The 27,204-nt window shown below is 56.9% G+C and overlaps 2 protein-coding genes across 10 annotated transcripts; one reads left to right on the top strand and one right to left on the bottom strand.

The window, feature by feature from the left end:
* Nucleotides 1-10,272: 10,272 nt before the first annotated feature.
* On the bottom strand, nucleotides 10,273-20,419 carry FRS3 (fibroblast growth factor receptor substrate 3). Of its 3 annotated transcripts, none has more exons than XM_047794551.1 (7): nucleotides 20,224-20,419; nucleotides 18,186-18,318; nucleotides 16,383-16,471; nucleotides 15,283-15,469; nucleotides 12,847-13,008; nucleotides 11,855-12,012; nucleotides 10,273-11,609 (listed from the first exon to the last, which is right to left on the bottom strand). In XM_047794551.1, the coding sequence occupies exons 3-7, from the start codon at nucleotides 16,446-16,448 to the stop codon at nucleotides 10,695-10,697; spliced, it is 1,488 nt and encodes a 495-aa protein (XP_047650507.1). In that variant the 5' UTR covers nucleotides 16,449-16,471; nucleotides 18,186-18,318; nucleotides 20,224-20,419; the 3' UTR covers nucleotides 10,273-10,694. The 3 variants fall into 3 exon arrangements, with proteins under 3 accessions (XP_047650507.1, XP_047650509.1, XP_047650508.1); XM_047794553.1 differs by lacking the exon at nucleotides 20,224-20,419 and adding an exon at nucleotides 18,412-18,484; XM_047794552.1 differs by lacking the exon at nucleotides 20,224-20,419 and having other exon boundaries at nucleotides 18,186-18,402.
* PRICKLE4 (prickle planar cell polarity protein 4) lies at nucleotides 19,304-27,109 on the top strand. 7 transcript variants are annotated; one of them, XM_047794561.1, is made up of 7 exons: nucleotides 20,746-21,279; nucleotides 23,147-23,290; nucleotides 24,055-24,162; nucleotides 24,817-24,954; nucleotides 25,216-25,419; nucleotides 25,955-26,159; nucleotides 26,636-27,109. In XM_047794561.1, the coding sequence occupies exons 2-7, from the start codon at nucleotides 23,159-23,161 to the stop codon at nucleotides 27,007-27,009; spliced, it is 1,161 nt and encodes a 386-aa protein (XP_047650517.1). In that variant the 5' UTR covers nucleotides 20,746-21,279; nucleotides 23,147-23,158; the 3' UTR covers nucleotides 27,010-27,109. The 7 variants fall into 7 exon arrangements, with proteins under 7 accessions (XP_047650514.1, XP_047650510.1, XP_047650515.1 ...); XM_047794560.1 differs by having other exon boundaries at nucleotides 20,747-21,279; nucleotides 23,147-23,293; XM_047794558.1 differs by lacking the exon at nucleotides 20,746-21,279 and adding an exon at nucleotides 19,304-19,421 and having other exon boundaries at nucleotides 23,147-23,293; nucleotides 25,955-26,773.
* Nucleotides 27,110-27,204: the final 95 nt, after the last annotated feature.

Below are 27,204 nucleotides of genomic sequence, written 5' to 3' on the forward strand. Positions count from 1 at the left end.
CCCCAAGCTCACACTGTCCGGATGCACCCTCACCACACGTGCTCAGCCAGCTGCTCCCGCCCCCAGAGGCAGCCGCGTGTGGCCCCGCCCCCGGACACGCCTTCCTCTAAGCTGGGCAGCGAGGAAGACCTCCGCGGATCCTCCTCTCCATCCATCCCTTCTCTTCTCCTGCCTTTTCCCTCCTCTCTCTCTTCCTCCACGCGGTCCTCCCCCTCCTCTTCCTCCTCCCTGTCCACTGGCCGTGGCCGCTCTGAACTCTGGCTGAGAGCCAAGCCTGAGACCTCCTCTCAGCCCAGCATCTGGAGCAGGCAAAGCCCCTGTATTTCCCAAGGTGGAAATAAGGACACCTTAGGAAATAAGGAGAACTTCTGTTTGAAAGGCACTTTGCTGAGGGGTTGGCACACGGAGTGTCTGGATGTAAGGGATGCTTGGTGATGACCTGTGACACGTGGGGAGTGGAGAAAGCTAAAACCAGTGTCTTTAGCACAAGACAGTAAGCCTCAGGCCACTCCCCACTGCCCTGTCCATGGGGTCACCCCGTGGCTCTGCACCACTTCCCTCAATGTCTCCCCCAGAGAGAGTGACCCACTTGGCAGTGGGGGCTGGAAAATTTCAGACTCCCTCCTGTCCTTGAGGGGTGTCCTGTTTAAGACCCCAGGCCTGTCCAGAGGGGCCAGGACCCCATGCGCCTGTGCTCCGTATCCTCTTGAGACCCAGCAGGGGGTGGTTGAGGGTGGCAGGTGGCTGGGCAGGTGAGACAGGCCGTGGGGAGGGGTTATTTGGATGGAAGTGGACTTGGCCATGGACCACATCTCTGTGGGTGGGGAGCGCTGGGGTTTAGGGATTGGGTGGCAGGGAGGGGAGTCCTGTGTCCCAGATTCAGACATATCAAAGGCCAGAGTCTAATCGTCAGGGCCTGGATAAGGAGCAGGAACTGGGCCTCTTCCAAAAGTCCCAAACCAAACACTGATAATGGATCCGGGAAGCTCTGTCACCTCTCCCACCCCACAGTCCCTAACTGGGTCTCAGGTGGACATGGTCATGGTCCCAGGACCATGGAGCCAGAGCTGGCCCCGTCCCAGACCTCAGCCCACCTGGTTTGGGTTCTGGGAGGAGGGCCATCGAGTGGCAGCGTGGAGCGGGCTGGGGCTTTCCCTCTGCTCAGGGCTCCTCGAGTGGGACACCTGGGGCAAGGTGGGGGCCAGAGATCCAGGACAGGGAGCTGGGGACAGGCCACCATGGGAGGGACCTCTCTCAGCAGGTACAGGCAGCCACTCTAACTCTTCCCCACATCCTGGCATCTGGAGGGCTTGGCTCCATTTGCCCACAATACGGGGAAACCAAGGCCTGGAGCTGGAAGGGGGACCCAAACCTCAGGGGTCCTCACGCACCCAGCAGTGATGAAGGAGAGGGATGATCCAGAGGCCGGGCACCCCCCCAAAGCCACCCCTATTGCTTTCCTGGCTGAATATCCCCGTTTCCAGATTATTTGTCTTTTTTTATCTTTTTAGGGCTGCACCCACAGCATATGGGGGTTCCCAGACTGGGGGTCGAATCAGAGCTACAGCTGCCGGCCTACACCACAGCCACAGCAACGCTAGATCTGAGCCACGTCTGCGACCTACACCACAGTTCACGGCAACACCGGATCCTTAACCCACTGAACGAGACCAGGGATTGAACCTGTGTCCTCATGGACACTAGTCAGGTTCTTAACCCATTGAACCACAAAGGGAACTCCCCCTTTTCCAGATTCTGAGGGTGTCTGGAAGGGGTCTGGGGCAGCTTCCTGCCAAGTCTGGGCACACACTCCCCACCCACCCAGCCCAGATTCTAGGAAGCTGAGATCATGATCCTGAGGCTCCAGGAGGATTTCTGAGGGTCTCACCTTTGTCCCTTTGTAGAAGAAGGTGTCACCGCAGCTCAGTGCTGGCTGAAGCCTCCAATAGCTCGTCCTCTGGCCACTCTCTGCCTGCCCGGGCCACCTTCCCGGCATTGAGCTCCCCCAGGCCTGCTCTGGGCAGCACCACCCCCTCCCACCGGCATCGATGCAGCCTCACCTCCCAAAGTCCTGGGGTGGGGGTGGGGGTTCAGCATCCAGATGACCCCCGGTCGCAGGTGCGGCAGAGAACAGACGCAGAACGGCAGATACGGGAGTAGCAAGGCGGGCTTCGGAAGGCCTGGCTCCGGGAGCGGGAGCACAGTGGAGCCCTCAGCTCTGAGTCACAGCGCCCAGAGGACCCTGCTCTTTAGCCTCTGGCTCCAGGGATGGGTCACTGGGTCAAGGGGCCTTCTCCCAGGCCTCCCACTGAAATCTGTCCCTCCTCCCCCCACATTCCTTTGCCATTCAGTAAAGGCAGCCCTTCCTGCCGGGCCTGGATAAGGAGCCCAAGCTCAGAGTCCTTAATCCCTGCTTTCCCTTCCCCACACCTGCCCCCCCATTTCCCTTGCCAACACCCCGATAGGTCTACCTCCCAAGCAGATCCCAAATCTGTCTTCTTCTCTCCTTTTCTACTGCCACCAAGCTCCAAGCTACTGGCATTTCTCCCCTAGATTACAGTGACCGCCCCGTGGGTCTCCCCACTTCTGCCCTTTCCACCCCCTTCCCCACCCCATCTCCACATTAGCGGCCAGAGCCATCCTGTTAGAACTCAAGTCAGATGTCTGCTCCCAACACTGCAGTAGCCGATCCAATCCCCTCCCGTGTCCTTGTCCCCAGCCGACTCCCCTCTTTCACTGCTCCCCCTCCCCTGGTGGCACCCTGGGACCCGGGCAATTTTCCTGATCCCCGTAGGGCCTTCGCACTTGCTGTTCCCTTTGTCTGGACCTTCCTTCCCTTAGCTGTTCACTCAGCCTTCACCATGCCTCTGTCCCACTGTCACCTCCCCAGCCAGGTCCTCCCTGACATGTGGCCCATTCCTGCCACTCAATCACATGTTTCCCTCTTTGATTCCCTCAAAGCTATGTCTTCCCTGAACTTAACTTGCTCATTTAATTCATTAGCTGGCTCCTTGTCTCACCTTCAGTAGAATGTAAGTTCATGAGGGCAGGGCCTTATTGTCCTGATGGCTGCTGTGTCCCTACCCATCACTGTGCCTGGCACACAAGAGGCACTCAGCAAATATTTGTTGAGTGAGGGGACAGGTGCATGCCCACACCTGGTCTGGCCGCAACCCCACAGCTGCCCGCTCCAATCACATGCCGCCACACGGCCCGCTGTTCCAGAGCCTATCAAGTGAAGTCGCCTCCACCTCCTCCTTCCCCGACCATCTGGCTCCTGCCCCACCTGCTCCTCTCCCCCAACCCCATGTTCCCAGCTGAATTGCTCAGACCCAGTACCATCCCCAAATCCTCCTCACCCTTCCTGGTCCACCTTCAGCAAGCGTCCCACATCACCCAGCTGTTGCCACAACAACCATAGCAGAAGGAAGCTTGGGCTCTGTGCCAAGTACCCAGTGGGCACTTTAGATGCATTTTCTTATTTAACACACAATGACATCGTGAGGTAAGTCTTATTCTTTTCCCTTAATAAAAGAGGAAACAGGTTCAGAGAGGTTGAGTGATCTGCCTGAGGTCACACAGCTTTCAAATGGCAAAGGCACAGTTCCCGTTGTGGCTCAGCAGGTTAAGAACCCAACATAGGAACTCTCACTGTGGGGCAATGGGATTGGCAGCTTCTTGGGAGCACTGGGATGCAGGTTCAATCCCTGACCTAGCACAGTGGGTTAAGGATCTAGCATTGCCCCAGCTTTGGCTTAGGTCGATACTGCACCTCAGAGCTGATCCCTGGCCCAGGAGCGCCGTATGCCACTAGGTGGCAAAAAAAAAAAAAAAAGAATCCAACACAGTATCCATGAGGATGTGGGTTCAATCCCTAGCCTCGCCCAGTGGGTTAAGGATCTGGCCTTGCCGTGAGCTGTGGCATAGGTCACAGAGGCAGCTCAGATCCTGAGTTGCTGTAGCTGTGGTGTAGGCCGGCAGCTTCAGCTCCTATTTGACCCCCTAACCCAGGAACTTGCATATGCCACAGGTGTGGCCATAAAAAAAAAATGGCAGAGACACACGTTCTAGAATCCTGCCTTGTGTGAGCCTCACTTCTCCAACTTGACTCTGTGAGGCTCGGGGCTTTGTCAGGACTCAGCCTCATGACCCAGCTTTTGAATCCTGGACCCCCTGTGTCTGACGATGGCTTGGGAATTCAAGGCAACTATACTAGTATGATTTTGCATAGCCACCCCCACCCCCACCCTGACATAGCCGTATATTCATAGATTCATAGATTCCTCTGGCCCTTTTATCCCAGGAGAAAAGCAGCTTCATAAGGAAAGATCTCGGTCAGCACCAGCCCATCTGTGCCAGAGAGGCAAGGTGCCTCAAAGAACACCTGAAAACTTCCCCTCCCCCACCCAGCCTGATGCCCTGTGCCCTCCACCCCTCCTTGCATGGCTGCTCCCATCACCTTCCAAACCCTCTTTAGACCCGCTGCCCAACTCTCCCCCATCCGGGCAGCACACAGTCAAGATTAGAGGTTTTGCTGCCTTTTTTTTTTTTATAGGGCTGCATCCTCATGAATACTACTCGGATTCTTAACCTGCCAAGCCACAGCAGGAACTCCCAAGGTTTCACTGCTTTTACACCCCTCCTCCCCAGGGACCCCCCATCTTCTCACCCCCACGTTGTCCGCCCCACTCTCTTTCTGGGATCTTCTGACCTAGAGGGGATCTGGGCCAGGCTAAAGGAGGGGCAGGAGGAGGGAGGCAATGGGACCCCAAAAGAGCCAGGGCCTCCTGAACTAAAGGGGCTGACCGGAAGGAGAAGAGACAGCCGAGGAAACACCCAGCCAATCAGCAGGCACGAGGTGGGGTTAAGATCCCCTGGCCCCCCACACGGCTCATTAGCACTGTCATTACATTAATAACCCCTTAAGAATGAACCCTAATGACAGCATACACCCGAATGTTCGAACTCACCTGACCTCCCCAGCCCCTCTCCACAGGCATCCATGCCCCCCCCCCCCGGGGCAGGAACGTCCATCCCCAGAGAGGCCAAGAGAGGGTCCACCTGGTGAGCAAGGCAAGCGGTGGGGAGGCCTCTTACCAACAGCCGGCGGGCAGAGCGAAGCTTCCGAAAGAGCTAAGCTGAGAACCCCAGATGCCGCAGTGAACTCTTGTGATCCACCGCCTACGGAGGACCCCTCCCAGCCCCCCTCTCGGCTCTCCTGTCACCCCCAGATTCACAGCCAGAGCTGGTGCCTCTAGATTCCAGGACAGACCCAGATGAACAAGAAATGCCAGCTGAGTCCCCAAACAGTATGGACTTAGATTTAACAAACCAAGGACTCCAACATCAGGCAGCCGCTGGGGGGCGAGGAACGCGGCAGATGTTTCTATGGAAAGACCTGGCATCCGGCCAGCTTTAAGGTCCCAAGAGCAAGAAGGGCCAGTGAGGTCCATGCTAACTTGGGCAGCAATAAAACGTCTAGAACAAGGATGGCGTTGGGCTGAAGGAGGGTGAGGGTCACATCTGGGCACTGGACTCAGTTGTGGGTCACACTAGAGCACAGAGGGCTGGACGCCTCTCCGGTTATGTCAGAAAGAACCGTGTTCAGGTGAAAACACCTGCTGTTTACTGAGCACTGACTATGGGGCTCATGCTGGGAAGACATTTTCTGTTTTGGGGGGGGTTTGTTTTTGTCTTTTTAGTGCCATACCCATGGGATACCCAGGCCAGAGATCGAACCTGCATCCTCATGGATACTAGTCAGATTTGTTTCTGCTAAGCCACGGTGGTGGGTACTCCTGGAAAGACATTTTCTTTTCTTTTCTTTTTGCTTTTTAGGGGCACCCGTGGCATATGGAGGTTCCTAGGCTAGGGGTTTAATGGGAGCTACAGCTGCTGGCCTACACCACAGCCACAGCAATGCTGGATCCTTTACCCACTGAGCAAGGCCAGGGATCGAACCTGCAACCTCATGGTTCCTAGTCGGATTTGTTTCTGCCATGCCGCAACAGCAACTCCTGGGAAGGCATTTTCTAATTTGATCCTCACAACTTGAAGACAGAGGGATGGTGATAAAATCCCCGTGTCCCAGAGAGGAAACTGAAGCATGAAGAGGTCAAGCTGTTACTAAGTGGTGCTGCCAAGGTTCAAAGTTCAGCTTTCTTGGCAGAGAGACTAGACTCAGGCATGTGGTTCAGTCCATGAGCAGAATTAGGACCCAATGAGGAACAGTTTTGGAGACATCATAAGGCCTAAGAGGAGGGAGAACTTGTGAGGCAGTGAGCTCCCATCTGGCGGGGGGGGGGGGGGGGCCGGGGTGTGAGCAGAAAGCTGATAAGCATCTCTGGGGACCCTGTTAAAAGGACCCCTGGGAGTTCCTGTCGTGGCTCAGAGGTTAGTGAACCTGACTAGCATCCATGAGGACACGGGTTTGATCTCTGGCCTCACTCAGTGGGTTAAGGATCCGGCATTGCAATGAGCTGTGGTATAGGTCGCAGGTGCAGCTCCGATCCCTTGTTGCTGTGGCTGTGGTGCAGGCCGGTGGCTACAGCTCGGATTAGACCCCTAGCCTGGGAACCTCCATATGCTGCGGGTGCGGCCCAAAAAAAAAAAAAAAAGACAAAAGACCGAAAAAAAAAAAAGAGGGATCTCTGGATAGGTCCCAGCTGGACCCAGGATGGTCCCGCTTCTATCCTGGACCCTGCGATTCTGTAGATAGAGTCCTCAGGGTCCTACAAAGGCCCTTTCATCCTGGCCTCAGCCTCCCCTGGCCTTTCTGGAGCCCCGGGGTTCCCTCACTATAAACCCTCCTCCATCTGTGGGTATGACTTCCCTTTAAGGACTGGTCAGAGGACCCCCCTAGAACTTGGTGGGGGGTGGTTCTGGCCGGAACTGACAGGTCTCTTGCAAGGCTGAGGTGCCTGGAGGAGAAGGCAGCAGGGGCAAGCGAGGTCAGGCCTCCTCCTCTTCCACCTCCAGCACGGACGCCGTTCCAAGGCATCAAAGTGCAGAGGGGCAGGGTGGGCGCCAGGCCAACCCTCAGGGGGGAAAAAGCAGGTTCACCTTGCTGGTAACCAGGCAAGGCCCTGGCTTGGAATTCAAAAGGATTCCTGTCTGGGAACACTGGAATGAGGCCCCCGCCAACACCCGGCCCACTTCTGCCGACAGGGAAGCACCCAGCATGCTCTCCCCACAGCGCATCCGAGGGAACAGAGCCCCTTTGGGCCAGGCTGGGAGAAGAGCCTGGGAAAGACACACGACAGGCAGGCAGCCCCAGCTCAAGCCACTAATTAACCTCACGGCCCGAGGCAAGTCACTTCACCTCTTGGCCCGCTTCCTCCTCTGTACGGTGGTGATAACAATCCAGCCCAGTGAGCTGAAAGAGATAAATGGTCTAGAAGGCCCTGCGGAAAGCCGCCCGTGTTTATACCCTCGTAAAGTGCTGTTATTACCCAGGGGTGGGCTTGGGGAGGGCCCCTCCTGGTCTGACCTGAAATGTCACTCCTGGACAGGATGCTGGTTCTCCTGTCCTTTCCTGAGGGCAGCCCAGGGGCTGGGTAGGGCCTATTTCTAAAGAAGAGAACCGAGCAGTCAGCAAACATTCACCATGTTGGACCGTGATGGCCATGGAAACGGATTCCATCTGTGCACCACGCCTGGACGTCGGCAGGGCGGCTCGCACCCGGAGCCGGGGCTGCCCTCCTGGGCGTCAGTCACTCCCACCCGCCACTTCCCGCCAGGAAAGCCGGCCCACCAGAGGAAAATTCCTGCAGTCGACCTCATGGGTCAGAGGCAGTGACCTGGGGAGGGGACAGGCACGGTTGGAAGCCACCCTGGGCTAGGAGCCAATTCCTGGGACATGTCCTGGCCCCCCACCCAACGCCCCACAAATATGCAGACTGAAGCCCTTATGACTTGCTCTGGAAGAACAAGAGCAAGGAGTTGCTCCTTCTTGAGCTGAACAGGAAAGGAGCAGCTCATAAGCCTGAGGTCAGGAGTTCCCCTCCTGGCTCAGTGGAAACGAATCTGACTAGTATCTGTGAGGATGCAGGTTCAATCCCTGGCTTCCCTCAGTGGGTTAAGGATCTGGCATTGCTGTGAGCTGTGGTATAGGTTGCAGACACGGCTCGGATTCCATGTGGCTGTGGTGTAGGCCAGCATCTGCAGTTCCGATTTGACCCGTAACCCAGGAATCTCCGTATGCCGTGGGTATGGCCCTAAAAAGACAAAAAATAAAAAATAAGCCTGGGTCAGTCTTGGGGGCTGAAGTGTTGTGACCACCAGTTGTTTTTTCCCCCTGGGGGACGGTTGGGTTACGACCAGGTCGGCCTGCTCTCTGGAGGGATGCCACACTCATCGTCTCATTGGCTACTTCTCACAATTTGCTCCATTTTCCAGGGGCAAAAGCCGAGGCCTGTTTAGGGTGAACCAAATGCCCAAGAGAGAGGAGGCAATAGCATTAGAATCCCGTGTCTGGACTCAAGCCAAGCCCCCGACCACCCCCCACTCCTGCCCCCAGGGCAGGGTCCATGGGTGAGGAAGAGCCTGAGCAGACCCATGGGGAGCCTGGGCCTGTCCTCTATCTTGGTGACCCTGTCTGGAGATCCTGCTGCTCCTGACCGTGGAGGCCAAAAGGAAGAGCCATGTAGTGGGGGAGGATGTGGAGGAAGCAGATTTGAACTCTCTGTCTAGGTGAGTGGCCGAGAGGAGGGTACTTCCCTACTGCAGTGTGGGAACAAGTACATGAATCCAGCCTGCTGCAGGCGCTCCATCTGGTCCAGCAATCAAAAGGATTTGATTTCTGGAAGAAGAGAAGGGGAGAAGGGTTCCATGCCAGCTGCATCCTGCGGCCAGTCCTCTTTGCCCGTTTCCCTGACAGAGTGACACCCCAGTCAAGAGGCTCTGGGAGCTGGCTGGTCCAATCCCTGACCAGGGGAGAGGCTGCCCCCCAAACTGAAGCCCGGCAGTGGTGTTCTGGATGCGGGAGGGGAGGGAATCAGGTGCCCCCCTCTCCCCCGACTGTTTCCTTGGTGAAGAGGACAGGTCCACAGGGCAAGGAGGTGGGGCACAAAGGGTGACCAGAGACAAGAAGCTTGTCCCCAAGTCTTGGCCAAATCCCGCTCCCACTTTTCACCAGGGCCCTGAGTGCCTCATCACAGACACTGGGTTTCCTTGAGATTAACCATTCAGGGGTTGGAGACAAAAGCAGAGTCTGAAGGCAAGGAGGCTGGGAGAGGAGGAAGAGGACAGGGAAAAGGAGCTTCTGCAATGCCAGCCTTGGGCGGGCGGTGTGTACAGCCCTGCGCAGACCCTGGGCTCCCAGGCAGGCGTTCAGATGTGGCAGCCCTGTTAGGGCCCGAGTCCATTCCCAGGGAGCACTTCTCTGGGAAAGTCACACTTTGTTTAAGTCAGATTAGTTACATGTTACACTGTTCCCCTCCCTCCTCTTTTTTGTTTTGTTTTGTTTCTCCTGGGCTTTTGGTAAAGTCCTGGGTTTTTGCTTTTGTTTTTCTTTTCAGGGCCACAGGTACGGCATATGCAAGTTCCTGGAGGTAGGAGTTGAATCAGAGCTGAAGCTGCCAGCCTACACCACAGCCACAGCCACGGCAAGCCAGATCCAAACCGTATCTGCGACCTACTCTGCAGCTTGTGGCAACTTCAGATCCTCAACCCACTGGGTGAGGCCAGGGATGGAACACGTATCCTCATGGATATTAGTCAGATTCTTAATCCACTGAGCACTAGGGGAACTATCCTAAAGTCCTGCTTAAAGGTTCTGGTCTTGATCTTGCCATGGGGAGGGCGCTGAAGGAGGACCCAGGGTTCACCTTTGGGCCGAGGCATTATAGGAGATCGGTGCCTAATGGGACTTACCTGGTGGCAGAAGGGAGCATCAGTGAGGGATTCCAGAGAAGGCGAATGGGGGTAACCCCCCCCCACCACCACAACAAAACTTCTCCCTACCCTTTGCCAAACCTCAGAGGGTCAGGGTTTTAATCTCATCAGGGTAGTTTTCCTTAGAGATCTCCTTTCTGCATCTAGGACTCAAACTGTCCTGTCACGTCACTTTGATGGAGCAAACCATCCCTAGAAATGATCAGTTCTGGGCCAGAGCTTCTTGGAGGAGAAAAAGACATGGTCGCAACTTGTCGCAAAAACCATAATCACCCCAAATTTCCCAGAATGAAGCCCCTAGCTCTGTTAGGCTTCCCGACTCCCACCCGCCACAGCACCCTGCCAGAAAAGCCCAGGAATCTGACATCATCCACCAAGTCAGAATTTAAAAATAATTCTATTAATAATAAATATGTTAAATTACATTTAAAACAATAAATAGAAAAATAAACTGATAAATAAAATCAACAGGTACAAAATGTTTCCAAATTTCAACCAAAAAAAACACACAGACAACAGACGAGACAAATGGACCTAACGGGGAGGGCGCTAAATGCAATCACGGGACCCTTCGCAGTTCACGTCATGGCTCCCTCCTCGCCTGGTCGCCCCCTTCTGTCTCCAGCCTGGAGACGGGGAGACTCAGCGGCTGTCATCTTCGGGGACTCCGGCCAGTGCGGGGAAGCATCTGGTCCCACCTCAGTGCCCTTCTGCGAAGCAACCCTGAGCCCTGGGCGCGGGGGCTCGGGGCACGAGCGGAGGCGGAGGCCGGCAGCGGCAGCGGCGGGCGGTGGGGGTCCCTACAGAGGCAGGTCGGTGCTGTTGTGCCGGGTTTTCCTGGCGGTGCCGTCGTCGCGGGGCAGAGCCCTCTGCAGATTGGACATGGCCACGGTCTTTTTGAGGTCGATCACGGCGTAGGAGTCTGAGCTGCGGGCAGGGTGGGTGATGGGCACAGGGGCTCGCGGGGCGGAGGGGTTCTGGGGCCCCTTGGGCCGGTCTCCTCCCCAGCCCTTCAGCTCCACCTGGATGTAGTTGAGCTGCCTCGGGGGCTCGGGGCCCGGCCGGCGGAAATCGAAGTTGAAGACCCTTGGGGAGCCTCGGCGGCGGGTCAGCGGCACAGGGAAGCTGCCGTGGCTGCGGAGGGCAGCCCGGGTGCTGGTGGGCTTCTGCAGCGGGGTCTCGTCCTCCTCGCCTTCGGGGAAGCCGTTGGAGGAGGGCGTGAGCCCGTCCCTCGAGTCCCCGTCCTCGCCGGCCTCCTCCCCCAGCGGCTGGGCCTGGCTCTCCCACACGGGTGGCAGGGAGGGCAGGTTCTCGTAGTGCAGCAGCGCGGCCCGGCGGTGGGCGAGGCCGTTCCAGCCCGGCTCCTCCGGGCTCAGTCTCCAGCCGGCCCCGGGCCGCAGCCCCGCGCTGACGTTCTCGTAGGTGCACCTGGGCTGGGCCGGGCACTCGGAAGGGCCCTCGTTGTTGTTGTTGTTGGGGGGGGCGTCCTGCAGCCCCGGGCAGAGGCCTTGGCACTTAGTCACCTGCCGCCGAGCCGGGGTGGGGCCCAACACGAACTTCACCTGGCCCGGCTGCAGGAACACCTGCGGGGCCCGCTGGTCGGAGGCCCGGGCCTGCGGGGCGAGGGGCGCCTGGCCCTCGGGCAGGGGCTGCAGGCAGTGCCGGCTCCTGCGGTGCTCATCCTCCCCGGTGGGCGTGTTGACGTAGGTATGGGACTGGGGGACAGGAGGGTCCCAGGGCAGGAAGGAAGGAGAGAAGAGGGGCCAGGATGAGAGCAGAGAAGCCCACTTCAGAGCTGCAGTTTCCTCCTCTTCCTTGTCCTCCAACCTGTCCAGGGCTGCCTCCCTTTCTTGGGATCAGCTTCCCTTCCTCCCATGATCCTCCCCGGAAGGAGGTGCCATGTTTCCTCACCCTCACCCAGACCCACAGAAAGACACCAGGCAGCCACCCACTGGCTCACCTGCTCATCGGGGGCAATGAGGGCATGGGTGGACTCTTCCCCAAGTGAGGGGTGTCGCAGGCTGCTGGTCGAGGGGCGTCGGGGTGCTGAGAATCTCGGACCCTCTCCTGGGCAGCCAGGGAAGCCATTGGAGAAGCTAGAGACCGTGTAGCCTAGAGCTGGGCACACAGGAGACAACGATCCTTAAAGCACCCCCCAGCTACCTGCAACTGTGGGTGTGGCATCCTGGGACTCCTCCCAGTGGAGGGGAGACACTCCCAGGCCCCCAAGGGGATTGGCCCGCTGAACTGGCAGTCCCCAACTAGCTTTATCTCGTGTTGTTCTTCAAACCTTGCCCTTCCCCTCGAAGCTCAGCTGGAAGCCCACTTCCCCCATCACAGCCTTTCTGAACCACACAAGGCACTTGGTGTGGCTGGACTGACCCTCCACTTCATTCCCACTCTGCCGGTGAGCTTTGAGGAGGCTCCTCAAGATCAAAGACTGTGTCTCTATTTCTCCTGCTCCCCACCGGCGAGCCGATGGAGCGCAGGATGTGGAGCAGGCACTCAGTGTAGACTGAGTGAATGAATAGACAGAAACCGTGGGGACTGCTCCAGAAAACAGTCACAGGCAGAGAGGCCTGCTCCAGCCGTCAGGAAAGGTATACGGTATGACCCAGTAGACAGAAGGAAGGAAACAAAACAGCTCCAGATTGCCGTTTCCATGGAAACCCAATGTCTTCCAGTCGGCATCCCAACCATCCGTCAATACGAGGCCCTGGACTTCCCAGCCTCAGCTTGAGTCACCTGATTGGCCCAGGCCAGGACTTATCCATCCCCAGGAATTTTCTGTTGATTGACGGTGGTCCTGGAAGCCTGGCTCACCCAGCCGTTTCCCCACCTGCCTGCCTGACTCATGCCTCCAAGACTTGATGCTTCCCGGGCCCATGCTTGCATGTGTGTGCGTGTGCGTGCATGTGCACTGGGGTGCCAAGGGCCAGGGGAGCTCCTTACCACTGGGAGGCTGGGGGGCCCGAGGGAGATCAAGCTCAGCTGGGTGGCTGTTGCGGGTGATGATGACCGGCTCTTCCATCACATTGATGCTGTTGCACTGCATCAGATCCTGGAGGAGGTTGAAGATTTCCTCGGCCCGGGAGCACTTGAATGCAAATATCCCTAAAGAAAGAGAGGAAGAAATGAAGCCCCACTGACCCTGTGTCCTACAGGGAAGGACCAGAGGCTGAACAGATGCACAAAGCTCAGGAAATGTCCCTGACACCCAGCCCCAGGCTGCAGGGGGGTGGGAGAGGACCTCATCCTAAGCGCTCTCCCCAGCACCCTCCAAAATCCAAAAGCCTCGGCAGGAGCTGGTCCAAGGCCCCTGCTCCCACCTGAACACCCACCACCCATTACTATCAGCTTAAAATCTAATACTTCAGCTATAGTCTGTTGAGGTTAAACCTTTTTGTTTTTTGTTTTTTGTCTATTTAGGGCCACACCAGCGGCATATGGGGGTTCCCAGGCTAGGGGTCGAATCAGAGCTATAGCCGCTGGCCTATACCACAGCCACAGTAACACCAGATCCAGGCTGCATCTGTGAACCACACTACAGCTCACAGTAATGCTGGATCCTTAACCCACCGAGCGAGGCCAGGGATCGAACCTGTGTCCCCATGGATACTAGTCTGGTTCATAAACCACTGAGCCATAAAGGGAACTCTGAGGTTAAATCCTTTTCATAAGGAAATGTGTGCACAGGGGGAAGAGAAGTAAAAACCAAGGTGGAAAGGACAGCGTTAGATGAGTGACCACGCCACCTCACGCTGCCCCGTATTCCTCTGCCTGCCACCCTTGCTCCCCCAGAAAAATGAGCTCCACCCGGGCGCCAGTCCTTAGCTCTATGCCCAATGGCCACTAAGCTCTTTGAGGACAGGGGCCTCTGTCCTGCTCGCTGCTTGTTCACCGCATACTTAGCCCAGTGCCCGGCCAGAGAGTAACTGACAGCTGTGTGTAGGCCCCTGGCCTCATGGAGCTTGAACTCTGGTGCAGAAAGAAAGGACAGGCTGACGAGCTGAAGGACAAACAAGGCAAGGCTACCATGTGGCTCCTCCATGCAGCTGGCCTCACAGCCCCTCAAACCCACAGTCCTGGCCCAGCAGGACCGGGCTGAGCACTCGAGACTCAGGAGATCCGAAGAGGCCCTTGGAGTACTGGGCAGGCCTGGGATTCTGTACCCCCTCTGCAACTGTAGGGTCCGGGACTCGGGGAGGCTACTTGGGATGTGCAGGTGCATAGATCCAAACCCAGGCCACCCAGGCTGGGGTATGAGGTCTGCAGGCATGGAGGGGAGGGGAAGAAAAAGGCCTATTCCCTCATTCTTTTCTATCTATCTCATTCCAACATATGTCAAGGGCTTAAAAAAGGCTGGGAAAGCCTGGAGTTTTAAGAGAAACCTGTGTTGCGATTCCCCAGTGTGAACTAAACACCACCAGAAGTGGGCTGGCCCCTTCCTTGCCTCTCTCTGCTCAGCCAGCGTTAACTGCCTTCTGCTGCACGAGTTCCAAGGGTGAGACGCACGAGTTCCAAGGGTGAGACGCACGGAGGGGAAGGCTGCCCCCGCCAGCACAACCGCAGAGCCGCACCGCTGGGCTGGCCTGGCCGCCTTATCAGAGGAGCTCGCTGATCCCACCCCTGCGGTCACACAACCCTGCACTGCACTGAACATGATCCCGTGTGGGGTTCCTTCTGCAGAACTGGGGTCTGGGTCCTCATCGATCAGCCCAGACCTGGCCACCCCTTCAAAGAGCCATGGCTGGCCCCAGCCTTGACTTCATGGAACAAGCACCCTCTCCCTGACCTCTGGCTGCAAGGAGAAAGGGGAGGAGGTCAGAACATGTCACACTCTGCTGCCCACAGGTGATGGGAGACAAAGATTAACCTGCTGAGGGTTACTTGGTCCATAGGGACCCAAGAGTCCTGCCTCCCAAATCTGTCATTCCCACGCCACACGTCCCCAAGGCAGCCAGAGCTCCTGCCTGACCTTTCATTAGACACAGGATCCAGGGACTAGGACTTGGGGGCTCAGAAGAAATTCTGGTCCTACTTAGGGGACACCAGGGACCCTGAAGCTGGAGTAACAGAGGGAGGAGGAATGGTTTGCTTTCCCAGGCAGGCCCTGGTCTGGGAGCACTGCCACCTTCCCGTGGCCTGTGCCACAAGTGATCCCACAAAGCCACCCAGGCCAGAGCTGCAATGACTGAAGAGAGAAAAGCACTGGCCCGGGAGTCCACTCAGTTCTGCCTGCTCTTGACCATGACCCTTCCTTTCTCCGGACACCACCCGCCAAGTCAACAGACTTCACCCCCGTCCCTCAAGCTGTGACGTCCAGCCCCAGTACCTGTCCCAGGTGCCCAGTCCCCATCCCAGCATGGGGCAGGGGCTGGTACTCACCCTGGCCTGTCTGACACCGGCGGCCACTCTCAAAAGAGAAGAGGTTGGAGTCGTAGCCATAGCGCCGCAGGCAGAGGTAAGGCCAGCGGACAGCCTCGCGCCGATGCAGGTGCAGCACCAGCTCGCTCTGCGTCAGCTCCATCACCCCGGAGCCCAGTTCCACCCCTTCATCATCCACGTTCGTCACCTGGCAGGGGCAGGGGACACAAGGGTCAATGAAGGAGTCTAACAAGTGCGTGTCCAGGACTGTGAGCCATTGGGAATACCACAGGATTCCTGGGACACGGATGAAGCAGTGCCACTGACCCACGACAGTTTAGGCCCTAGTTCTGTCATTTGGGCAGCAAGGGGAGGGGTGGTTAGTTTCCCACCCCAAGGTCAGATGGTGAGACCTCCCACAGATAAACGACCCCAAATAGTCCATGGCTAGTAGCCCAAGATGAGAGGTCAATGGGAGAAGAGGTTCAATGGCAAGTTCACACTCTTAAGACTCTAGGAGAGTCAAACCCAAGGAGCAACAAACATAAAGGCATCACCTCCCGAAGTGGAGGACTTTGCTGAGGGCTCCCTCTTCTGGTGAGCAGGGGAAACCTGGGCCTCCAGATGCAGGAGTGAGGAGGGAGGGGGCGCCCCCTACAGGAGGTGGGAGGGGCCCAGGGTGCAAGGGTCCACTGGGCCTGGCCTTAGCTTCCCAAAGCAAAAGCCAACACTAATAGAGCTTACCATGTGTTCTGCACGGTTTTAAACATTTGACATATGTTAATTCACAAATACAGACTTTGGTGGTTTTTTCCAGAAGAATGCTAATGTAAAGTTACAAAGACACACTGACAGGGGTGAGCATTCTAAAAACACAGCTTCTGCTACTCTATTATGGCATATCTTCATGCTTGGTAATACCAGGAGCTGCCAAAATGGCAATGGCCTGAGCCCCTTAAACTCAGGCTTTCTCAGAGGTCCTTAGCTTAAGTCTTCATGAGCTCACAACCTCAACCCCTCCTTTCACCTCCTGCAGGGAGGCTGAGGCAACCGGACAGCTTGGGCCTCCCAAGCCCAGGAGGCCATCCTGGGAACACAGGAGAGGAGGGGGCTGGAGGTACCTTGAACTTGGTGGGGTGGTTGTCTGGGACGCTGTCTCTGTTCAGGCAGCTGCAGCAGCTCCCCATGGTGTCAAAGCAGCCGGCCCGCCCTAGGGAAGAACACAAGGGACAGGAAGGTCGTCAAGGTGAGCTCCAAAAAGCCCTGCTCTGGGGAACTCTGGCAGAAGCACCTCGTGGGGCTGACCTACTCTCTCCAAGACTCACCATCCCTCCCTCAAGGAATTCACACTCTTGGAGTTCCCATCGTGGCACAGTGGTTAACGAATCCGACTAGGAACCATGAGGTTGCGGGTTCGGTCCCTGGCCTTGCTCAGAGGGTTAGGGATCCGGTGTTGCCGTGAGCTGTGGTGTAGGTCGCAGACGTGGCTCGGATTCCATGTTGCTGTGGCCCTGGTGTAGGCCGGTGGCTACAGCTCCGATTAGACCACTAGCCTGGGAACCTCCATATGCCAAGGGAAGCAGCCCTAGAAAAGGCAAAAAGACAAAAAAAAAAAAAAGAAAAGAAAAGAAAAGAAAAAAATAAGAGAATTTACACTGGAAATCCAGGGCTAGACACACCCACTGGGCAAACATTAATTTAGGTTAGGGCATGTTAAGGATTAATGCTGACGGGGATGGAGAGCGCTTCTCAGGGGTAACATTTGATCTGGACCTTTAGGGAGGATTCTGACTGGTGTAACCATAGGGAAGGGCAGCCTGGGCAGCAGGAAAAGCAAGGCTACAAGTAGGGACACAGAGGAAGTGATCTGTGTCATGAGCTGGGTACCAGCCCGGGCCCCTCATCCAGATTCAGCAGAGAAACTGTAACTTGGAAGCCCCAGACTCTTTGGCCTGGATCCTTCTCCTTGTCCCGCCTCATCCACCTCACTCCTCCTACGACATCTAAATCCTCTCTTTTCCTCCCTCCCCACCATCCCAATATCCACCTCAAATGTATCTTTTTTTTTTTTTTTGACCATGCCTACAGCACATGGAAGTTCCTGGGGGCCAGGGATCAAACACAAGCCACAGTAGTGAAAATGCTGATCCTTAATCCCTGAGGCACTAGGGAACTCCCTCAAATTTATCTTCATGATATTCTTTTCAAATGCGATATTACATTATGGTCAAGAGATACATTCAAGGAGTTCCTATCGTGGCGCAGCAGAAGTGAATCCGACTAGGAACCATGAGGTTGCGGGTTTGGTCCCTGGCCTCACTCAGTGTGTTAAGGATCTGGCACTGCCGCGAGCTGTGGTGTAGGTCGCAGACGTGGCTCGGGTCCCGCATTGCTGTGGCTGTGGCTGTAGGCCAGCAGCTGCAGCTTTGATTTGACCCCTGGCCTGGGAACTTCCATATGCCGCAGGTGTGCCCCTAAAAAAAAAAAAGAAAGAAAAGAAAAAAACAAAAGAGAGATACATTCAGAAGATCAAACAATTAAAACCTTGAGTAGGCATTTCTTCGTTAAAAAATTAAATGCTGGGTTTGCTCTCCTTTGGCCAAAGTGGAGACGAGAAGCCTTACTGTTTGGCTTTTCCCTCCCTGATTAAGGTGCTTGGATTAGACGTCACAACAGTCAGACCTGTGCCCAGGATGGAGGGGAGACCACCAGGCTACAGTGACCTAAGGGAGCAAGCAAATGCATGGGCCAATCCCAAACAAGTTATGGGGTGGCAAACGGCAGCAAGAAATCAATCGGTAGGATTAGATAGCCTTCTGGCACTCCCCCTGAATGTGTAAAGCCTTGAACGATCCTGACCCGCACCCTCCATTTCTCCCAAGTTGGGAAGCTCCAGAAAAGTGGCTCCTATACACAGCTCTCACCTCACCCAGGCCATCGGGGAGCCGACCATGGGAGGGGCATGGGGAAGGACCCCCACTTTATTCCCCCCTTTCTTGGTGGGGCGTCATGACAAGCCGTCTGCAGAGAAGTCACCTGGATCTCCCTGGGGCTCACCTAGCATATGAGACAGAGACCACAGGTTAGCAGAAATCTTCCATCTTCACCCCCAATTGTTAATGAAAATGACTTGCTGTCAGTTCACCCCACCTGGATATCTGTTGCACGTCCTAATGAAATAGAAACGTCTATTGGAGTTCCCGTCATGGCTCAGTGGTTAACAAATCCGACTAGGAACCATGAGGTTGCGGGTTCGATCCCTGGCTTCACTCAGTGGGTTAAGGATCCAGCTTTGCCGTGAGCTGTAGTGTAGGTTGCAGATGTGACTCGGATCCCATGTTGCTGTGGCTCTGGTGTAGGCCGGCGGCTACAGCTCTGATTGGACCCCTCGCCTGGGAACCTCCATATGCAGCGGGAGTGGCCCAAGAAATGGCAAAAAGGACAAAGGGAAAAAGAAAAAAAAGAAATAGAAACATCTAGGACGAACATGAGATCCAGGGCAAAGGGACCATGAACTCCAAGCCCCATAGACCCTGAGAGGCCCCCTCTGGCATTAGTGAGTCTAAGGCAGCCCAGGGCATTTTAAAGTCACATGTTCATCTGAATCCTATTACAACCAAGATCACCACCTTACCTTTGCAGAGAACTTGAACTCTGCAGAGAGCTTTCTCAAAAGGACACTAAGATATACTGGAAAAGCAATGGCTTAAGAGTCAGGAACCCAATAGCCCCGTCTTTTCTGTTGCTAACTTATATCTGGGAGTCTGCCAGGTTGATCCTCCACCTCCCCAACTCCCACCCCAAGGCCTTAGTTTTGAAGGGAAACAGCTGTCAGCTGCAGAGCTTCTAGCTTCAATAACCTCTAGAGGTTAGTAGGGAGGACAAACATCACTAAAATCAACATTTTCCTCTTCCAGGACAAGCTCCTACAATCTCACATTCAGACGCTTGATAGATTTTTCTATTCTCCAAGTTCTGAAAGGCTTGAAATTTAACATAAATGCTGCCAACCAACCAAAATTTCAGTAATCTGAGCCCTAGGTGGACTAGTTGACAAGCCAGGACCCAGGAAATCCCTGAAATCCCACCCTCCTGCTCTAGAAAAGCAATGTCATTTCCCAGGACCCTTTGTTGCTCAGCATCCTTGGACAACTTCCCAGGTAAAAGGGCCTCCACCCTCTTGGTTTGGCTGACTTCCTGGAGGGGGGCGGTAGGATGAGGAAGGTGTGCAAGGACTAGAGACAGGCAGCTGGGTAAATACTGAGGCTTGAGCCACCAAGAGGGAGTCTGGGGGTGAAACCAGGAGCTGCAGGGTGCAAGATGGGGGAGGGCGCTGCACCTTTTCCTGTCCCCTTCAATTCTCTTTAAGATACCAGGACATAGCATGACAGCCCAATGAGGAGGGGGGGCTACATGGGGTGGAGAGGCAGGAGGAGACGGCTCTGGTCTGAGATGGGGTGGATTGGGGGTTGGGAGTATGAGGTTATTGGGGATTCAAAATGTATGAGAGGGATCGGGGAAACGTGGGCAAATTTTTTTGGATTTGAGCACAGTGCAAGGAGAATGAGGGAATATGAAGACTCAGGAATTTCAGGGCGGTGGAAACATCTGGTGGTATCCAGGAGAGAATGGTGGTTTCTGTGGGCATACCAGGGGAATTCGCAGGAGTGAGGGGGTTCTGAAGGTCCAGGACACGCGAAGGTGTGTCCAGGGGGTGGGGGTGGGGTGGATCCGGGGGATTAGAGGCAGATTTAGGTGACAGGGTTGACAGGGGAATTTCTAGATCCCGAGAAGGAATAGGGGAGGTCGGGGCCGCGCGTCGTCCCTAGATCCCCGCCCCCCAGCCCGGGCTCCACCGCCCGCCCGCCAGGGGCTTCCTCGGGAGGGTGCGGAGACTGCGGTGCGGCGCGGCGCGGCCTCGGTGGAGCCGCCTTGTCCCCGCCCCGCCGCGCCCCGACTCACATCGCCCCGCGGCCCGGGCGGCGCCGGGCCCCGCTCCCGGGTCCCGCTGCAGACAGCCGCCGCCCGCCCGGAGCTGAGGCCTCCCCGCCCCGCAGCCGCGGGGTCGGAGGTCACCGGCAGCACCAACGAGACGCTGCGGGCGGGCGGACCCGATCGGGGGCAACCGGCGCGCAGCCTAGAAGGTCCCTTTGGAGGACTTTGCAGTCGGGAGCAGGGAGCATGCGCAGACGCCAGAGGGCGCTCCGGGCCAGAGGCTGAGAGAGCCTAGCAGGGGCGGGGCGGAGCCTGGGGTGGGGGCGGAGCCTGGGGCGGGGATCAGGGTGGGGCTGAGGGGGTCCAGAAGTGGGACCAAAGATTTCCACTCACAGGATCGCTAGACTGGCGGGAGGCGCGGGGTGGGGGGCAGTGGGGGGGCAGCCTAAAGGGATGGAAAGGAGGAGGTCAGGACCAGGGACCCGGAAAGGGGCTGGGGACAAGGGGGAGGGATCTAGATGGGGGTGGGACACACAGACAGAGGCGGGACTAGGACACCAGAAGGAGAGTCTTGGCGGGGGGACCTGCAGGTTCCGAAGGGCGTTGCGTTCCGCAAGTGCTTGAGGACCCGGCTAAACGGTGACTCCCGGTGTCTGCTCAGTACCTTGCAGGGAAGCGATTCCGGCGCTAATCCCATGGGCATGGCGGCAGTGAAGCCTGCTCACTTTCCACCCGAGAGCCCTACAAATGCTTTCCTACAGTCTGCAGCTCTAGGCCCCTCCCGGCCTAGGCCCCTCCCAGAGCCGCCGGGCTCTACCAGCCCCTGGGCAGGGCCCGCGAGCGGAGGGGGGCGTGGGAGAGGAAGGGCCGCTCTCCGCGGGCGGGCAGAGGCCGGCGCTGGGGCCTCGGGGTGGGGACCAGCTGAGGGGCCCGACGGCGGGGTCTGTCCAGTCCAGAGCGGCCCGGACACCGGCGCGTAGCGAGGGTGAGACCCCAGCAGAGTCCCGTTCCTTCTCTTAAACTCCGAGCAGACAGACTGGGACCCCCGCTGACTCCGGGACAACACTGCGCCCCGCTTCGAAGGTGGGCCCCGCGAAGCCCAAGAAAAAACTTTGGGGATCTATCGAGAGGGCACTTGGCGGAACCTGACACTTCTCTTCCCTGTCTTCCTCTCACTGTCCTGGGAAACCTTCCCACCCGCGACACCCAATCCCTAGACTTAGCCCTTCAGGGGTGGGTTGGGAAGGTCGAACTCCTGAGCCCGGGTACACTTGCGCGGGGGCAGGAGAAGGTATTCAGTCCCTTGTGTGGGGGAGGGGAGGAGGTAATTCTCGAAGAATTCCAGCATGTTAGTAAGGTGGGGGTAAGGTGGGGCCCCCTGCTAAGTAGAGGTGATGTTATGTGGTCCTGGGCCGAGGGGATGAAGGGTCAGGGGCGAGGACTGATTTTTGAGCATTGTCTCTGTGTGGGACGATTTCATGCAAACAAGAATTAACTTGGAAGGGAGGGTGCAAGTCTCCTTTGGGGCCCCAGAAGCGCCCCCTTCCTGTGATCACCCCCTCCCCAGAGGCAGTGCTGCTTGAGGAAGTGGCTACTCCTGGCCCCGAGTGTGAGCAGCCCATCCTGGCTGCTTTCCACAGGAAACCTGAGCTGGGGGACAGAATGGGCAGGAAGCAGATGGGTGCGGAGCCAGGAAGCAGGGAAGGATAGCAGAGGGTGGGAGCTCAGGTCTGGGAAGCTGTATAATTGTTTCAGTCCAAGCCCTGTTTCCAGCCCCAAAGCTGGGTCTTACAGGGGCCAGGGTGATGCCCTTCTGTGCCCAGCTGCTGGCAGAATCCATCCCTGCTCTAGAAGGTAACCTCCTCCTCTAAAGCTTCCCTTAGCCTTCTAATGCAACTTTGGGCAAGTAACCTCAGTTTGTTTCAACCGTAATGTGGGATCATAGAAACTACCTCATACAATTGTTGTGAAGATGGATTGTATTATGTAACATGCTAGGATAGTCCCTGGCACAGAGTAAACATTCTAGAAAAGCTTGCTTTCGTTATTTTCCTTCCTAGGATGCTGTGTCTATCTGCCCAGAACCCTGGTGCCATCCTGCCTGGTTTCATCTCTGTCTTACCCAGTAGACTAAGCACCTTGAGGGCAGGGACCATCCCTTTTGTACTTCACCTCCCATCCTCAAGATCCTGTGGCCATACCAGGGCTTACCCAGAGGAGGCCTGAAGAGATGCTCTTAGAATTACCCAATGAAAGGGCCACTAGAGATAGAAGATGGCAGCGCAAGATTTTCCTCTGTCCTCGGGAAGCACATAGACTAGAAGAGGCGCTGAGAGAGCCCAGCGAGCAAAGAGAAACATTAGTTGTTAAATCTTGGGGCCCCCACTGTGCTTATTTTTGGAACTCAGGGGAGGAAAGCTGGTATGGGCTGGAGAAGCTGAGCAGGGTCTCCCGGTTAGGTGGTCTTTCTCCTGGCCCAAGCCTATGTCTGGCAAGACGGCCGGTGCAGGGGATGGTGAGGAAGCGGGCTCACCCCTGAGCACGCAGTGAGGGGTGGTGGGCGTTATGGCTGGGGAGGTGGGGAACAGGGGCCGGTCTACCCAAAGGCTCACCAGAAAGCCAGAATGCCCCCTCCTTCCTCTGTGGGCCTCCTCTTTCCTCCATCCCAATCTCAGGAGACCCCAGACAGAGTTCGAGGTGCAGAAACTCAAGAACTGAAAGACTTGGCCTCGAGATCTGGCTCTGTCATTTACTAGCTGTGTGACCTTGGGCAGACCACTTATGCTTTCCAAGCCGCCCTTGGTCCATCAGTAAAATGGTGACAAGAAAACCACCTAATTCACATGGTCGTTGGGAAGACTGAAGGAGATAAAGCTTGCAAAGCACTTTGCTTGCCTAGCATGTTGTCGTGGCCCAATGAAGAGGAGGTGCCTCTTTTTTTTCTGTTCAGATTTTGCCATCAATGTCGCTGCTGAACTCTGGCTGGCCGCACCCAGGAGAGAGGCTTACCCCTCTGGAGCCAAATCCACCAGTCAACCCAGACAGCAACCCAGGCCAGAGGCCAGAGGAGGACCCTGAGGAGGCCTCTGCTCAGGTGGTAGGAGTCCTGCCCTTCCCTCTGAGACCAGCATCCCCTCCATCCTTTGCACCTCCTCCCATTTAACCAGGTGAGAGGTAGCCTTTGTGCCAGCTTCTGGCAGCCCTTTCTCTTTGCAGGAATTCCTGTCCCTGCAACCCCCTCGGGACACAGGGGTTCAATATCTTTAAACTTCCTCCCATGAATATGTGACTTCTCCTAGAGGGGTCTGTGTTGATCAAAGCAGAAGAATGAAGGCATTATGATTTTGAGCATGAGAAGGGGAACTGGAGTTCCTGCTATGGCTCAGTGGTAATGAACCTGACTAGTATCCATGAGGATGTGGGTTCCATCCCTGGCCTTGCTCAGTAGGTTCAGGATCCAGGGTTGCCATGAGCTGTGGTGTAGGTTGCAGATATGGCCTGGATCTGGCATTGCAGTGGTTGTGGTGTAGGCTGGCAGCTGCAGCTCTGATTCAGCCCCTGGTCTGGGAACTTCCATATGCCATAGGTACGGCCCTGAAAAGACCAAAAAAAAAAAAAAAGGAAACTGTTTTGGGGTGTGCCCTTCCCAGCCTGCCTCAGTTGGACCACAAACATGGCAGTGGATCAGCTGTCCCTTTGATCTTGAAGGAGGAACCTCCAAATGGGAGGGGAGGGGGACAGACAGGTGTTTGGAAATTGTCCTAGATTGGAGAAGAGGTGGCCATGAAGAGGGGAGGAAAGAAGGGGAGGGGAGGTAAAACCTAGCTCTACTTCTCTCCTTTTGCTGCGTTTCCTTAGGATCCTGAAATTCTGCATTTGGGGCACCCTGACCTGGACACCAGCCAAACCCCCAGCTGGCCTGGGCTCCGGACCCTCCTGCAGCAGCTCCCTCCACAGGACAGCGATGTGGGTTCTCCCTCTCTCCAGCTTCCCTCTCTTGCCTCCCTACTCTCTACTTAATGTGGGGAGAAGTCTGGTCCAGAAGTCGGGGGCCATGGATTTCAGGCCTAGCTGTGCCACTAGTTGGGAGCCTGAAAGCCTGAGCTTTTACGTCTACACAATGGGTGTGATAGCCTCTGCTCTGCCCACCACAATGCTTAGTTGAAGAGCAAATGGGAAAATGGACATGAACAGCTTTTGAAACCAAGAATGGAATGTGCAAATGAGGAGAGCATGGTTGTTAAGTATTTATTGAGGCCCTGGGGGTGCCCAGCCTAAAGGCCTACAGTTCCATCGAGGAGGCAAGGCAGGAGCATATGGTATAAGTAGGGGAAATACAGTGGGAAGCGATACTGAGCTACAGATCACTGGGAGCCCGAAGCCATGATATCACCCGAAGGCGGGTGATAGGGTTAAGTGCTGCGGGGCTGTCAGAAGTGGGGGATGACCAGTTCCCTCTTCCTCTCTCTTTGTCGACGCCCTCCTGCGCCCTTACCTCCTGCACCTCCCTGAGGTTTTACAACCATCCTTTGACCCAGTGGCTACACCTCCTCTCTCCCATCAAACTTCAGTCTTGCCTGCTGGGGCTCCCCAGGTCATGGTGGATGCCTGTTTCTGTAGGAGCGATATTGCCTGACCCTTGAGGAGGAGGAGCTGGCCGAACTGAGGCTCTTCTGTGCCTGGCGGAGGAGGGAGGCCCTGGGACAGGGGGTGGCCCGCCTGGTACCTCCCAAGCTTGAAGAATGCACCTGTGAAAAGGTATGTAGCACCTCCCCCCATATTCTCCTTCCTTCTCTTTGCCCTCTCACTTCCGAAGAAGGGGCTGGAGGGACTCTGGTTTGGCGTGGGGATTGACAGTTGGGCAATCGTTAGGAAAAAGGGAAACCAAATTTAGGGGTTCTTGGTGGAGCCTGCGGTGGAGGTGGGCTTGCAGTTAGGTTAGGGTTGGGATGGAAGAATCAGGAGGGGAGGTAGGAGGGTGGGGCAGCCTCTGACCAGCCCAGCACCCTGGCCCCGCAGTGCAGGGAGCCGCTGAGGCCAGGGGAGTATGGAGTGTTCGCAGCCCGGGCAGGAGAGCAGTGCTGCTGGCACCCGGCTTGCTTCGCCTGCCAGGCCTGTGGCCAGGCCCTGATAAACCTCATCTACTTCTACCACGATGGGCATCTCTACTGCGGCCGTCATCACGCGGAGCTGCTGCGGCCTCGGTGCCCGGCTTGTGACCAGGTACAGTGTCTAGGGGAGGGGCTGGAAGGGTTTTGCCCAGGGTCCAGCGATTCAGGATGTAATGAGACACCTCTTCCAGTACCACATAGTAAGGTACAGAGAACTAGGAGCCAGCCTGGGACCTTTGTACTGTTGCCTTTGTGCCCTCCCCCACCACAAGCAAAGACCCCCAGATTTTCTTGAACTAGAATTTCTCCAGAGCAGGGACTCCTGGACAGACGTTCATCTCAGTAAGCCTGGTGCCCAGTGCTGTGCCTGCTCCTGCGAGGAACTGCTGTAACATTGGCACAAGAGGCAGCACAGAACCCTGGGTTGGGCATCCAGGCGACCCGGGTCGTACTTCTTCAGACTGTGCCACTTGCTAGCTGGGGGATCCTGGCTAAGCCAATTAGCCCTCCCCGCATCCGAGTGTGGCTGAGTAGATCAGATGGGAATGTCTGTAGACGTGCTTAGCGTTAACTGGGCATAAGGCGTGGTTATCGGATGGATGAATGAGTGAATGAATGAATGAGCCGTTCCCCTCTCCCTCTCCCAGCTGATCTTCTCCCGGCGTTGCACCGAGGCCGAAGGACGGCGCTGGCACGAGAACCACTTCTGCTGCCAGGACTGCGCCGGGCCCTTGGGCGGGGGACTTTATGCCCTGCCGGGGGGCGACCCCTGCTGCCCCAGCTGCTTTGAGAGTCGCTATTCAGATGCCGGCTCGAGGCCGGCTGGAACCCAGGAAGGCAGGGCGTCCCTGGGTAAGGGAGGAGAAGGAGCAGATACATCAAAGGGGAAGGGGGCAGCGGCTTGGGCTGGGCTGAGGGGGGGCGTTCTCCCGGGCCGGGACCCTCACCCCGGTCCCACGCCGTCCCGTCCCTCCAGCAGCGCCCCCGTCGTCCCCACCGCACCCCCAGACCCGAGCCTCGGGGCCCGCAGCTCTCACCGCGCCTCCCTGGCCGGAGCGCTCCAAGGGCCTCCCGAACCCACCCCGCGCCGCGGTTGGGGCTGCGGCGCGGGACTCGCTCCGGAGCTGGGGCCGCGGCTGCCCTCTGGTGGGCGGAGGCGGGGTGGGGCGGGAGCCGGGAGAGGACTTGCGGCGGCGGCGCGCACGGCCCAGGGGCGGGGCGGGAGGCTGGGCCCCGACGGGAACTGGCTTCTGGCGGCCGCCCCGCCCGGATCCTGCAGAGAAGACTAGAGGCTCTGAGGCGGGTGTTTCTGACCCGGCCTGGCACAGGAGAGGCGGGGCTCGGCAGAAGTGAAGACACCGACAGCTACCTGCGGAAGTCTGCGTCCATCTCCCGGGCAGCCCTTCTCGCCACTGGCGACAACTCTAGTGTGGAAACCCAGACGGAGATGCTTGGATCCAGTCCGGAGCAGGAGTGTCAAGCTGGGAACCAAGCGGAGGCACCCAAAGGGCAAGAGCAGAGCCTCCTGGAGACGCCTCTTGATCCCAAGGAGGACCCTCCCTGCCCCACCTGCTCCTCTTCCTCTGAATCGGAACCCGAAGGATTTTTCTTAGGCCAGCGCCTTCCCCGGCCCTGGGAGACCCCCAGAAGTCTCCAAGCTGGGGACAGCGACACCTCCAGGAAGCATTGCACCATTTGCTAGTAGCGCAACCCGGAGAATGAGGGGCTGGTGGGAGGGTGAACTGTAGGGCAAGAGAGCGAGGTTATCCCCCCCCCATATAAAAATCCTAGACTGAACGTTATCAGGGCCGTGTCTGGGAGAGGCGGCGAGATGATAAATTCGGAGTGCTTCCTTTCAGCCCGCACACTTTTCGTGGCGACTCTTGTGGAACCCCAT

Source organism: Phacochoerus africanus, chromosome 9, assembly GCF_016906955.1.
Source record: "Phacochoerus africanus isolate WHEZ1 chromosome 9, ROS_Pafr_v1, whole genome shotgun sequence".
NCBI lineage: Eukaryota > Metazoa > Chordata > Mammalia > Artiodactyla > Suidae > Phacochoerus > Phacochoerus africanus.

Coding starts and splice junctions, on each gene's coding strand:
- FRS3 (XM_047794551.1), bottom strand. CDS start 16,448: ATGGGGAGCTGCTGCAGCTGCCTGAACAGAGACAGCGTCCCAGACAAC. Junction 13,009..15,282: donor CCGGTGTCAGACAGGCCAGG/GTGAGTACCAGC, acceptor CTCTTTCTTTAG/GGATATTTGCATTCAAGTGC. Junction 11,610..11,854: donor TCATTGCCCCCGATGAGCAG/GTGAGCCAGTGG, acceptor CCTGTCCCCCAG/TCCCATACCTACGTCAACAC.
- PRICKLE4 (XM_047794558.1), top strand. CDS start 23,159: ATGTCGCTGCTGAACTCTGGCTGGCCGCACCCAGGAGAGAGGCTTACC. Junction 23,294..24,054: donor AGGAGGCCTCTGCTCAGGTG/GTAGGAGTCCTG, acceptor GCGTTTCCTTAG/GATCCTGAAATTCTGCATTT. Junction 24,955..25,215: donor AAGAATGCACCTGTGAAAAG/GTATGTAGCACC, acceptor CTGGCCCCGCAG/TGCAGGGAGCCGCTGAGGCC.